Here is a 13,932-nt window from a genome sequence, read left to right on the forward strand (position 1 = left end):
CTAACGACGGTGCTGATCAAAAACACATTGACATTTTACAACGGAACAAACACGGCAACCGAAGTAATTCCCAGCCGTCGTGGAGTTACTAAGCGGAGCTCAGAAGGACAGGCTGGACAAACCGGCAGACCAACATGCGACGGACAGACTTACCGACCACTGTCCAACCAACCAACCAACCAACCAACCAACCAACCAACCAACCAACCAACCAACCAACCAACCAACCAACCAACCAACCAACCAACCAACCAACCAACCAACCAACCAACCAACCAACCAACCAGCCAACCAGCCAACCGAATACAGACGGACGGACGGACGATTGCAAACCGTCCCGTTGACACAATTGATCCCGTTCTTCCCCTCGGGCGGGGCTCCCGGCCTGGCCACGCCGACACCCACCGAGGCCTTGTCGCTGTGCCATTACTTCGGTACACTGTTCTGGACTGTCGGGTTTCCCCCAGTCCCCAGCGGCGCTGATTGGTGCGCTGGTCTGCTGGCGTTGTTACCGTGCGCAATCCGCGTTCCTAGGATGGCTGTGATGGGTGTGTGGGATGTGGGGACTGGGGAGGTGATCTGTGGGCGTGAGGTTGTGGGGACTGGGGAGGTGAACACATTTTTGTCGACCAGCAGGGAACAGCATTGCTTCTTTAAAAGGAATTCAACCAATTTATGCTTCGCAATTGCAGATCAAGGCTTTCACGACAAAAAAAAAAAATGTTTCCTTCTTCATTGGTTATTAATTTCTCAATGACACAATTCTCCTGTTTCCAAGGAACACACAGGCCCTCGGTCGGCATGGAGACAAACTCCAATGCCCAACATTTACGTCTCTTTTTGCGCGCTCGGGGTATATTCTGCGACTGTGTGCCGAGCGCCAGCGACCTATCGTGTCATCTCGCTCCCTCTGTACCGATCCCGGTCGCGACACGCTGTTGGCCGGTCAGCCACCCCGCCCGGTGCTATTCGCGTCTTGAATGCGTGCGTCTTGTGAGTTGTGCGTCTGAGTTGTGCGTCGTGTATGTTCACCGCCGGGCTAAGGTACGGCTCCCGAGTGCCGACTGGCCCAATGCGGTCAGATGTGGTGTGTTTTGGTGGGATGTGATGCAGGGCTGTGGAGTCGATGGATTTTCGGCAACTCCGACTCTGACTCCGACTCCAGCTTTCAAAAACCAACTCCGACTCCGACTCCGGGCAGAACTGTCGACTCCGACCGACTCCAACTCCCGACTCCGACTCCGCAGACCTGGCAGGGCTGCGGAGTCGACGGATTATCGGCGACTCCGACCCTGACTCCGGGTCGGGTTTCCAAAATCGACTCCGACTCCGACTTCAGTCACAACTGCCGACTCCGACCGACTCCGACTCCGACTCTGACTTCGGTCACAACTGCCGACTCCGACTCCGACTCCGCAGCCCTGATATGATGTATCCCCTGCTCCGTCTCGGGTTGTTCTGGGTGGAGCTCGGATGGTCTGGGATGGTTCTTAGCGGGCCTGGTCTGATGTCGGTGTCGATGGTGATGACAGTGGTGGTATGAATGGTACTGCATAAATAGACTGTATATTGAATGTGCATTGCACTATTTTCTTATCACGGAGGCCTTTGAATTACCTGACATTTTACAATGATCATCGATCAAACATAAGCTGGAATCGTCAATGGTGTTGAACTTCAAGAAACTTAAATGAGGGAATGGCACGGTCGACATTTCACGTATCATCACCGGCTCGGCGGCCATTAGGAGGCGGCGCGCGGCTCCAGCGCTGAGCGGCATTGTCGCTCTGTCGGCCACGAATAGACATGGGCTATTGATTACCTCCTCTGCGAAATAATGAATCACGTGCGGCCGTCTTCACGGAGGCGGCGCCGGCGCGGGGGCGGCCAGCCGGCCAGGTATGCTGTTGCTCGGTCGGCCTGGCGTTCCGGGAGCCGACTACGCGGTGGCTCGGCACCGGGCGGCGGCGGCGAACCTGTGCTGCCAACCGGCCGCCGGTCGCGGACTGCCGTGCGCCCTCAGGGTCGGCCACGGCCAGTATTGACCCGGCGGGGCACACAAAGGGCCGGCGAGTCCCCTCGCGGCGCGGCGCCGACCGCGTCCCCTATGAAGGGCGCTCGGCGCGGCGCGGCGGCGGCGACGGTAGCCGGCCGGTCGATACGCAAAAGTCAGCTGAGCTCCGGCCACGGGCGGCGCGCCTGTGCGATCGCCGCCGCCGCCGGGACGAGCGCGCAGACGAGCACCGTGTGCCTGTGTACTGTGCGCGCTGCGAGCGAGAGCCGCCGCGTGATCGAGGTGCAGGGAGTGTGCAGTGCACGGAGCGGCCCGTGGTCAGCCGAGGGACGAGGAGTCTGTACGCCCCCACCGCCGGCGATCGCCCCGCCCCCGTCCCCGCCCCCGGCCCGCCCGGTGCACGCCCACCGCCATTCATAGGTGAGGACCCGAAGGCCGTCACCGGTACCCAGTCCCGTCCTGGGAACAGAGTGACCTTGGTTGTGTGAGTGACAGCAAATAGGCGTTCACATTCAGAGGCGATTAGGTATTGTTAATGGTGGGTGCAACGACACATACATTATTCGAGGTTTGACGACACGTGATATTGCGACCCGATTAGACTTGGATTTCGTTCTACCGCATTCCCTGCGCTTTCAGGTTTTCTTACTGCTGTCACATAAGCATTTTTAAGCGCATTTTGTAATCCTTTGGTATGCATTAGCTCACATTGCTTTCTGTTGGATTTGGAGATGTGCATTGTATTTGTTGATACTTGATGTCTTCTGACATGAGCTGTATGACCGTGAAGGAGTTTGTGGCGATGCTACACAGTGAATGTTATGCTAGAGCTTGTGTCTGGCGTTGCCAAGCAGTGTGTTTGATCAAGTTGTTCTGTTCTGTGTTCGTGCTTACGGTCGCCAGTGTCATGGTCGGTGGATGACCTTGGAAATTGAATCGTTCTCAAACGGCCAGATGTACAGCGGCGTGATGCTTCACCCACTGGCCACTGGTGTAGACGATATGAACGCACCGAAAGCTCACTTTAGGATAGGTACCAATAGCGTCTTGCAGTCGCTCAATTATATGACCTACGCGAGTGACATGTTTTCGGCTGCGGTGCGCCGTCAGAATTGAGAGTTGCATGGATCTGATAAAATGGGTCAAGAATCTGATCTCACGGATCTTGTGGGTTATAAGATACGGAATCATGTCCACTGATTGTTTATTCAGAGGTAGCTTTCCATCAGGACGCCAATTCGGTGGGAGCAATTGCATAGGAACACCTTTGTTGACATGTTACCTCTCGATTGGCATGGTATCGGCAGTAGGTATGACCCGGAACGCTGTTGCCAAGTAGTTCGGGGTGCTTTCTGCAGCTCACTATTCGGAATAGCCGCAACACCGCGGGGTGGCATCAGAATATTCCTTGCAACTTCATTTCTTCACTTACTTCATTCCTTGATGCCACAATCGGCGTGGCGAAATTCCTCCAGGTTAATCGAGTTTTAGTCTTTTCAGCTCAGATGCATATTGCACATGCCACCGATACGTTGAAGCACTGGCTGAAAATATTGGTCCGTATTGGTCATCAACTTCACGATGTTTGCAATACAAAAGAGGTGGAGTGAATTGAAAAACGGGTACTTGTTTTACTTTTTTGTACAAGTGAACGGCCCATGCGTAAGATTTGACTGGCTAGTGACGTAAGCTTTGGCACGCGTTTCTCTAATCATTGGGTGGTTTTAGGGTTCGAGCTGTACGGTTTGCAGTGTACACATATTGGTATCACATCACTTGACATCAATTGTTATCATCATAACTGGTCTCTTATGGTCTGTAGTTGCTCCCATCCTCGCCCGCCGTTCTCAGGGACGGTGATTGAACGTACAGCCCACCGCTAAAGTAATGTGCGGTTTTACCAATCTCAATGGATGGGTTTGACTGGCGATTTTTTTAATGCGGATTGATCGAAAAGAAGACGTCAATGGATAAAGTTCCGGCTGCAATGGTGACGATACATGTAGCAGCATTTACAGTTTCATTGTAGTCTGGTTAATCGCCCCTATGCTTTAGAAGCACAACATACCCATGACTGAAACCGCACATTACTTTTGCTGTGGACTGTACATATATGACGTCCACTGTATGGACGCTGCGTACACTTTTCAGCTTCATGTGGTAGTACTTACTGCTTAGCCGGTCATTGACGTGCACCTCCATTGTTTTAAACAGTGTACTAAAATCGCCGTGTGTTCAGATGTGCTGGATTTCGTTACATTTATGTAACCGACTGGATGTTGAAACTGGGTATTTTCTGTGTGGGGGCACTCCGGTCGTCTTCTCTTTCCGATGTTTCCCCTACTGGCGATGTGGTTGTCTGATTAATTTAATTGGTCTTGGGCGCCGATGACCTCTGAGGTCTGGGTGCCCTGAAAACCCAATCATCGATCGATGGATCTCCTCTTAGGAAACTGTTAGGTAAAACACTGGCTGCAAACGTCAGACCAGTGACCGGAGCAGTGACCGGACAAACGGCAAACCACTGATTGATCCGTGACCTGGAGCAGTAGGAGTCCAGTGACAGGACCAGTGACCACCAGTGACCTGTGACCTGACACATCACTGCGCCGGTTAGGGAGCAGTGCCTAGAACCGACTTGAAGACATGCTGGACATATGCCAAACCAATGCCGGATTGTTGACCCGAAACAGCACCTTCACCGCGACCGATCACTGCTGCCGGCTTCATCGGGTACACGTGCACCCCTCACTCCCTCCGTCCGGGTACCGCCCTCCGGTACCGCCCTCCGTGTCCAGTGTCCACTCAAGGCGGCGCTGTGGGCAGTGGCAGTGGGAGGGGGCGCAGGGGAGGAGAGACTGGACGGGACGGCGACCATCGGTATCGATCGACCGCCATCGACCGTCACTGCACCCCTCCCCTGCCCCCTGCCCCCGGCGTGCCCGGAAACAGAGCCGTGAGCCGTACGGTGTCGGTCACCGCCGCGGCGGGGGGGGGGGGGGCGGTGCACGCCCACTGCCCTGGACTGGAGTGCGAGGATGGAGAAATGGGTGAAGTGGGGTAGTTTTGATGGCAATGACTGGAACAAAGATGGATCGTTGAATGATGAATTATTCTTGGGAGCCTTTGGTTGTTAGTGACCGTGACCATCGTTTTCTGTCTCCCTTTTTTCTGTATTTATTTCCCTTTTTACTAGTTCGTAGAAGTGATTTGAGGCAGAAGCAAAAGTAATTGTGAGCTTGTTACTACACACCTGCTCAAAACTCGAGTTTATTCATGTTCCCACCACAACATATGTAATATGTTGTGATGTGCTCCCTACCCCCCATATGCGTTCACTGATCACGTCTTGTGTCAATGTGGTGCGTCTTGGCCGGCCGGGCAGCTGACCTCACTGCCTCCTCGTCTGACCTCTGTGTGCGCGTGTCCCCGCAGGGCGGCTACCCGGCGCGCCTGAAAAAGGTGCTAATCGTGACGGCGCCCCTCTGGTTCCGGGCGCCGTTCAAAATCCTCCGTCTGTTCGTCAGAGAGAAGCTGCGCGACCGTGTGTGGACCGTCAGTCGTCCCCAGGTCAGTGGCGGAGGGGGCAGGGTTCAGAGGGTCAGAGGTCATTGGGGACACCTGGGCCTCGTTTCATAAGACGAGTCCGTAACTTACGCCGGTTTTTGGTCTTGTATTGCAAGTTCATGCGAAGCGATGGCGATGGTTTGAATAGTTAATTTAGTTATCTTGCAAGCAAGAACAGAAGGGATATAAGGGGAAATGAAATTATCGCTTCACATGCGCTTGCACAAGCCCAAAAACCGGCATAAGTTACGGACTCGCTTTATGAAACGAGGCCCTGGTGTCAGTGATGGGACACGTGAGGTCAGTGACGGGATGGGGTTACCTAGGGCCGATCTAGGCCACAGTTTGTGTTTTGATCAGTGGGGGTAGCAGCTAGAGGACAGTGAGGTCAAAGTCTGTGAGAAACTGTGGGCCAGCGAGGATCGCTGTGGGGAGGGCCGTACGGGTGAAAGCGTTCTGTTTGTAGGGTTGTGTCTGGGGGCATATGAGCGGACTATCCTACCTTCATGCTATTGATTTTGTAGCACGCTACATCTTGAACATTTAACGTAGTATCTTTTCGGCACGGCTCGGTACGGCAGTTCCCCCCCCTCGCAGTCCGGTCACAGGCCTAGCCCTCCATTCACACACCCGTCGCTGCTACCGGGTGACGCACAGCTGAGCGGAGCGCTGCTGCTGCGCTCTCCTCCCCTCTCATTATTCACTACCCCCCCCCCCCCCCGTCACCAGGCCCGCCATCCCCATTCAGCACTTTTCCCCAACTCCCTCAACGAGCACTGTCCGTGAGAATAGCCCGCAGTAGACACATCTGCGAGAAGACGATGCCGGTCACATCAGTACGAACCGCCGAGGCACAGCTGAGTCAACAAGCTACGTCAGAACTGCGGCCGGCGGCGGCGGCGAGCGAGCACGTTAAGGTACTCTGTCACTTGTCACGTACTCTGTCAGGTACCACAACAGCTGCGCCGCGCTGAGTCCCACGGAGGGAATGGCAAAACCAGAAAGATCCTACGGCAAGCAAAAACGCTGTAGTTCCAGAGGTCTTCGCAATGGGCAGCCGTTAAACTCTCATTACGACGCTCGCCTATGGAGACAGCTACCGCAGGATGAGCGATCCGAGCCTCCTCAAATAACGCTGGATCAGTAAGATATGTCAACAGATCATGGAGCAGTGTCAAGGATGGATGCCGGCTGGAGCACACAGCCTCCTTTGTCGGGCACAGCAACCCAGGGTGAGTGAACCTGGCAAAATAGCCGGGTGACCGACCTCACAATGGCCTCATGAGGTAGTTCCAGAGATCTCCGCAGAGGAAGAAGGCGCTGACTTACGGCCACGCCCCGGTACGGTGGGCGGAGCAAGAGTGACGTCACAGGGGCGTTGGCGGCAGACGAAACGGAAGGAAACAAAAGTTTGAATAAAATGAAATTGAAGAATCAAAATTAAAACTCGAAAATCACAAACCTTTCGTGGATTGTTTTATGTCAGCGATTACTAAAATGATAAAGCACTCAACACGAAGACGATTCGACGGCCAAAAATTGCAGGCACAGAGGAGCAAGGTGACTAAACAGGACAGAGGGCGCCATCTTACGGCCCCACCCACCAGAAGAAGGCAGAGGAAGATGACGTCGCAAGGGCGTGGCAGTCACCCCTCCCCCCCCCCCAACTATAAAAGGGTGCGCCACCCAACCAGAGGGAGAATCACAGTCGAGCAGCCGAGAGTCACAGTCTGCAGCCGGAGCCGGAGACGCCATCTGGAGGCCGCCGTCAGTCCGGGGTCACCCGCGAGAAGCCTCTTCAGTTCGAGTGATCAGAACCGAGGACAGTAGCCGACGCTTGTGACCACACTGAGAAGCGGAAGCGCAGAGAAACTCCAGAATGTGAGTGTTGTTGAAAAGTCTGCTCAATCCCAATCCTTGACCCCCCCCCCCTCTGCCCGGTTGCCGTGCCGTGACGACTGCCAAACATTTTCGGTTGCCATAAAATGCACTCTCAATTGGAATTGGAAAACTTAAATTACTTTGAGCTTATTGGTCCAGACACCCTAGTAGCATATTAGGATCTGAATTTCGAAGTCATGTCAGAGTCGCCAGCAAACCGTTATTGTCAGTTGGAGTTCACGATTAGGCCCAGAGCGAGAGGCTAAAATTTGAATAAGCAGCTCATGGTCACGAACGTTGAGATTGATGACTGGATGTGTGACAGCGTTGAAATGTCTTTGTCTTCGGTCAAGCTGGTTCGTTCGATTTATTATGGGCGATGGCCAGGTGCGTTTTGAGGTTGGAACGTTTGTGAAATTAAGGGTTTAGATTCGTGCTGTACTCACTAAAAGTTGCATTGCGAAATCATTGGTAATATTGCTGTAGGAATTAATTGCGAAGTCGAAATCAATTATAGAACAGGTAAATACGGTTGAAAGGGAATGTAATGTTTTAAGGTGGCGACTGATTCATGCGATCGATCTATGAATATGGCTATGAGTTATGATTTCCGACAGATACGAATGCTTGAGCTTACGGCGGAATTTCTTCTGTTACTTAGGTGCAGAGTTGCGAGCAGTGGTTTGAGGTTGACGGTTTGACACTTAGCGACTTTAGATGGTCACTTTGCGTCATTGAAATTGCGAAATGTCGAGTAACAGGTAGATGTAGAATTGTTTGTGGTTAGAACTAATATGCGACTAATATAGGTGCCGATCGTTGTGCTTTTGTAGAATAAATACTAGAAAGGACCACCTTTGTTGGGGAACGATTAAATGGGACAGGAATTTAATTTAAAAAAAAACTTACGTTGAATGGAGCTGATGAGATGTCGAACAGGGAGATATTGCAGCGATATTTTACCAGATTCACACTCACTGACACATCCGGTGAATCCACCCGGCCAGAAGAGACAACACGCACGAGCATTGCACCGCGAGTGATGACGCGCCCATCGCGGCGTGGCCTTGACTGACTGTCGACGCGACGCCAGCCGGCGGCCAGTATCGTCGCTCTCGACGCGGGCGTTGAGCCGCCAGAGGGCGTAAAAAGCAGCCACAACAGGGGCAGTGGGTTAGCCGTAATTGGGGCGCGGGCGGTAGGTGAAGGTCATTGTATATAGGAGCATGGTTAGTTGTGGAAAGTTGCAACGGGGTAAGAACGTAAACAGTTAATGCATAATTTTAAATATGACATGCTATTTGATATTTAGGACTGCACTTCGTTTGATGCGCATTGTTTACTGCTAATAGGATGATTTAAAATAGATTCCCTATGAAAGGCTAGGGACCCTATGACAATATTCTGGCACTCTATAAAGATAATTTGTTTAGGTAACTAGTAGCCCATCAGAAGCTATCGAACGAGTTTCAAGGAGTCATTTCCGTTTGAGCATTCAGCAATTCACTATGATACGGTGGATCACAACCAGACGACAGATCGGTGCGTACTAATTGGTTCTAGATTATCTGATGAAATCAAGAGCGGTTCAAGGTCTGCTAGGATTGTTTACGAGAACTGATGATTAGGTTCACGCGTGCAGCAGCAATTAGGACTTGAGATTACGATTAGATGCGTTTCTGTTATTCGCGTTCTTGAGAGTTAGCGCCAATAATTACTCCACCAATATTGGCACAGGGCATTGTGAGGCACAGACGGCTTGTTTGCCCGTCTCCTATGGCGTAGCGTTTACCAGCATGACCGTATGAGACACAGATGCACTTCTCTAAACCCACGTCCAGACCGGAATAATAAGAGGGACACGCCGTCACGTACGCAGGGCATATGCACGTTTTCCGCCAGTGGTACCGGCCACTGTTAATTTTCCCGCTTAGGTAACACTGGGTGAGAAGGCAGTGAGAGGTTTCTACGGCAGGGGGGGAAGGGGGAAGATTGGCACAGTGCAGTGGAGAGTAAGTTATGCCAAAGGCAAGAAGCCGAGGGTCAGGGGTGAGTCACCCAAAGGGCGAATAAAGCGAGCCGTAGTGTCCCGAATAAGTCCTCATACTTATTTTGTAAAGGTACCTTAATCAGTACTGGACAGCCTCAGGGGAGGGAAGAATGTACTCCAGGACACGTAAGGCCTTGAAGAGTAAATCCCATGGTTTAAGGAGAGTTCCTGAGGAGAGTTCCAGGATATGAACGGTGGTCCCTGGGTCGTGAACGGGAATGTTACACGCGGACCGGAAGAGGGCATAGGTAATCTCTCCCGGTAGAGAGATAAGTCGGATATAAATCGTGTATGTGTGTACCATAAGTCTATCGGACGTGAAGTGAATCCCATAAATTAGTAGGGTGGATATTTTTGTATAATTATTCTGGACGGCCCTGCGATAAGTATCTTTGTCGCCGGTTAGCGGAGCATGCATATGGATTTCGGAAAGAGACATTTATCTCGCCGGGGAGACCATGGTTTGTAAGACGCCTAACACTATCGGAGGGAATTTCGGGGGCTACCAATTAAATTTGGGTGAACACATGAAATGTGAACGTAATGCGAGCAAGGATGTGAGAATGATGACGCATGAATCTTAGAGTAAGGCCGATAGGAATTTGGTAGAATTCGGTTACGGCAGTCGAACAAATGATTCTCGAGGGCAACTGAAAACCAGCAACGCTAATACGAATTAAGTGGGCAATTTTCTTAATGGGGAGGCCAGTGATATAGGAATGGGTGACTGGACGAATGATCACATTCAATTTATCAATGTAATTACCACCCATATGTTTGGCAGTGGTCATCGGGACTTCGAAATGCCCTGTCCTTCACCTACCCAACTGTGCCGCAAACCTAGCTGATCGGATCCCTCCATCCTTAATCCGAGCAGTGAAGAACCATCTCGTGCATCATGGTCTATACAATGAACAGAATCATCAAGCCTCTAAATTAAAAAGCATCTTCCATCAGATGTATTTGTACGCAAGGTGGATACTTACATCTCTATCCGGTGGATCTCATCTATCTCAGGATCTCATCACTATCTGGATCTCTCACTAGATCTATCTCGGGATCTCTTCAACGACTCTCAAGCTCCCCTGTTCTACCAGCTCTACTATCGAGTTCCTTCCAGCAGCGAATCTCTTTTCTGCTACACCGCCGAACAGCAGTGGACCGCGCTGTTTGATGAACCTCAAGATGCAGCTTTTTTTATTTCTGTACTTTTCCTTCCCTTCATTCCCTTGCTACAAATGGCGCCCAAAACGTGGGGATTTGATAATTCTCAAATTGTGAAGCTGGTAGACTGGCACAAGCCGCCGAACCCGAAGTTGATGAATTGAAAGTCAACCGTATGGAGAAGAGGAAGAAGTCGAAGAATAGAGCAGGTGTTCGAAATACTGGCAGCAGTGGAAATGAGCGTGCTGCAGGGGTCGATATGAAGAAAGAGGATGAGCTAAAGAAAGCTGTGTGAAGATGATGAAGCTTATGATGGTGGCTGATGACAGGAAAGTTGAAGAATTGAGCAGGTGTTCGAAATACTGACAGCAGTGGAAATGAACGTGCTGCAGGGGTCGACGTGAAGGAACTGATGAGAGGAAGCGGTCTTACGAATACTGAAAAGGACATAGAAGAAGCTGTTGAAGATAAGATAAGGAAATGAAGCTGTCTCATGAACAAAGGATCAGACTAATACAGAAGACAGGCCGAAAATGAAACTTGACAATTGTTTGCATCAGCATATCAATTCTTCTACGTTCTGCTGTACAACAAGTCCAAGTCACGGTCAGCTGCTGTATTGCAAAGGAGAGCTCGAACTTTCTAGAGTATTGAGGATAAAAGGACAGCAATATCAAAAGCAGAAGAGGAAGAACAGGCGGAATGCTCGTGTTGTACTGAATCAAAATCAAACACGGTCGTCTTCACAACACAGCCAAGGCGATTATCATGTTGGTGAACGAGGAGAGGGTGCCAGGATGCTGCAAGACCAACTGCCAAACGATCCATTCAGATGGGCTGCTGCAGAGATCACCCACCTGGGCTGCTGCGACGGCTGTCACCTGGTCCGCCGAAAGGTCGCTACCTGAGCTGCCACGGAGGTCACCTGTGCTGCCACGAAGGATGCATTGCCCTCGCGGGCTGCCTCGGAGGTCACTCACCTGAGCGGCCGCGGAAGTCGCCTACCTGAGCTGCCACGGAGGAAGCATTGGTCCCGCGTGCTGCCTCGGGGGGTCACTCACCTGATCGGCCGTGGAAGTCGCCTACCTGAGCTGCCACGGAGGAAGCATTGGTCCCGCGTGCTGCCTCGGGGGGTCACTCGACTGAGCTGCCGCGGAAGTCGCCTACCTGAGCTGCCACGGGGGATGCATTGCCATCGCGTGCTGCCTCGGGGGTCACTCACCTGAGCTGCCGCGGAAGTCGCCTACCTGAGCTACCACGGAGGCTGTCACCGGGTCTGCCACGAGGGTCACCTACCTGGGCTGCCACGGAAGTCGCCTACCTGAGCTACAACGGAGGCTGTCACGGGTCTGCCACGATGGTCACCCAACCGGGCTGCCACGGGGATGCATTGCCCTCGCGTGCTGCCTCGGGGGTCACCCACCTGAGCTGCCATGGAGGTCGCTCACCTGAGCTGCCACGGAGCCTGCCACCCGGGCGGCCACGGAGGTCGCGGCAGGGCCGGCCATGGAGGTCGCCTACCCGGACTGCCACGGAGGTGTCGTCCACCTGGGCTGCCACGTAGGCTGCCCACGCGGGCCGCCGTGCAAGCTGCCCACCCGGGCTGCCATGGAGGCCGCCACCCGGGCCGCCATGAGGCTGCCATGGAGGCTGCCACCCGAACTGCTGTGGAGGCCGCCCACCTGGGCTGCCGCAGAGGTCTTCACCCTCCTAAGAAGCCGCTTACCGGACGACAACCGACGACATCGGGCTAACCAAAGTGGTTGGTGCCCGTGACCCGGATCTGGTGAACGACAAACTGAGGTGGGGACGAGGAACAACAGGTGCGTGTGTGTACTGTACTAGGTATACGATGTCATGCTGTGGGCGTTGCGGAAGTTCACATGATTGTGTAAATTTAGATGAGTAAGGGGTGTGACTTTTTTGTATGAGTTGCGAGGACGCAACTAGGGTTGTTTGGACTGAAGATGTAGCACGCTACATCTTGAACATTTAACGTAGTATCTTTTCGGCACGGCTCGGTACGGCAGTTCCCCCCCCTCGCAGTCCGGTCACAGGCCTAGCCCTCCATTCACACACCCGTCGCTGCTACCGGGTGACGCACAGCTGAGCGGAGCGCTGCTGCTGCGCTCTCCTCCCCTCTCATTATTCACTACCCCCCCCCCCCCCCCCGTCACCAGGCCCGCCATCCCCATTCAGCACTTTTCCCCAACTCCCTCAACGAGCACTGTCCGTGAGAATAGCCCGCAGTAGACACATCTGCGAGAAGACGATGCCGGTCACATCAGTACGAACCGCCGAGGCACAGCTGAGTCAACAAGCTACGTCAGAACTGCGGCCGGCGGCGGCGGCGAGCGAGCACGTTAAGGTACTCTGTCACTTGTCACGTACTCTGTCAGGTACCACAACAGCTGCGCCGCGCTGAGTCCCACGGAGGGAATGGCAAAACCAGAAAGATCCTACGGCAAGCAAAAACGCTGTAGTTCCAGAGGTCTTCGCAATGGGCAGCCGTTAAACTCTCATTACGACGCTCGCCTATGGAGACAGCTACCGCAGGATGAGCGATCCGAGCCTCCTCAAATAACGCTGGATCAGTAAGATATGTCAACAGATCATGGAGCAGTGTCAAGGATGGATGCCGGCTGGAGCACACAGCCTCCTTTGTCGGGCACAGCAACCCAGGGTGAGTGAACCTGGCAAAATAGCCGGGTGACCGACCTCACAATGGCCTCATGAGGTAGTTCCAGAGATCTCCGCAGAGGAAGAAGGCGCTGACTTACGGCCACGCCCCGGTACGGTGGGCGGAGCAAGAGTGACGTCACAGGGGCGTTGGCGGCAGACGAAACGGAAGGAAACAAAAGTTTGAATAAAATGAAATTGAAGAATCAAAATTAAAACTCGAAAATCACAAACCTTTCGTGGATTGTTTTATGTCAGCGATTACTAAAATGATAAAGCACTCAACACGAAGACGATTCGACGGCCAAAAATTGCAGGCACAGAGGAGCAAGGTGACTAAACAGGACAGAGGGCGCCATCTTACGGCCCCACCCACCAGAAGAAGGCAGAGGAAGATGACGTCGCAAGGGCGTGGCAGTCACCCCTCCCCCCCCCCCCCCCCAACTATAAAAGGGTGCGCCACCCAACCAGAGGGAGAATCACAGTCGAGCAGCCGAGAGTCACAGTCTGCAGCCGGAGCCGGAGACGCCATCTGGAGGCCGCCGTCAGTCCGGGGTCACCCGCGAGAAGCCTCTTC

At 53.0% G+C, this 13,932-nt stretch overlaps 1 protein-coding gene across 3 annotated transcripts in view; it reads left to right on the forward strand.

Annotated features, from left to right (window-relative positions):
• Window positions 1-13,932, forward strand: part of LOC122380707 (tyrosine-protein phosphatase non-receptor type 9-like) — a 34,030-nt gene that overhangs the window by 8,722 nt on the left and 11,376 nt on the right. For all 3 annotated transcript variants that reach the window (XM_043364107.1, XM_043364108.1, XM_043364109.1), the window contains exon 7: window positions 5,450-5,584. In XM_043364107.1, coding sequence (XP_043220042.1) covers window positions 5,450-5,584 — 135 coding nt within the window. The remainder of the gene's footprint in view (window positions 1-5,449; window positions 5,585-13,932) is intronic.

This window comes from Amphibalanus amphitrite, unplaced genomic scaffold (assembly GCF_019059575.1).
Source record: "Amphibalanus amphitrite isolate SeventyFive unplaced genomic scaffold, NRLGWU_Aamphi_draft 000105F_arrow, whole genome shotgun sequence".
In the NCBI taxonomy this organism is placed as follows: domain Eukaryota; kingdom Metazoa; phylum Arthropoda; class Thecostraca; order Balanomorpha; family Balanidae; genus Amphibalanus; species Amphibalanus amphitrite.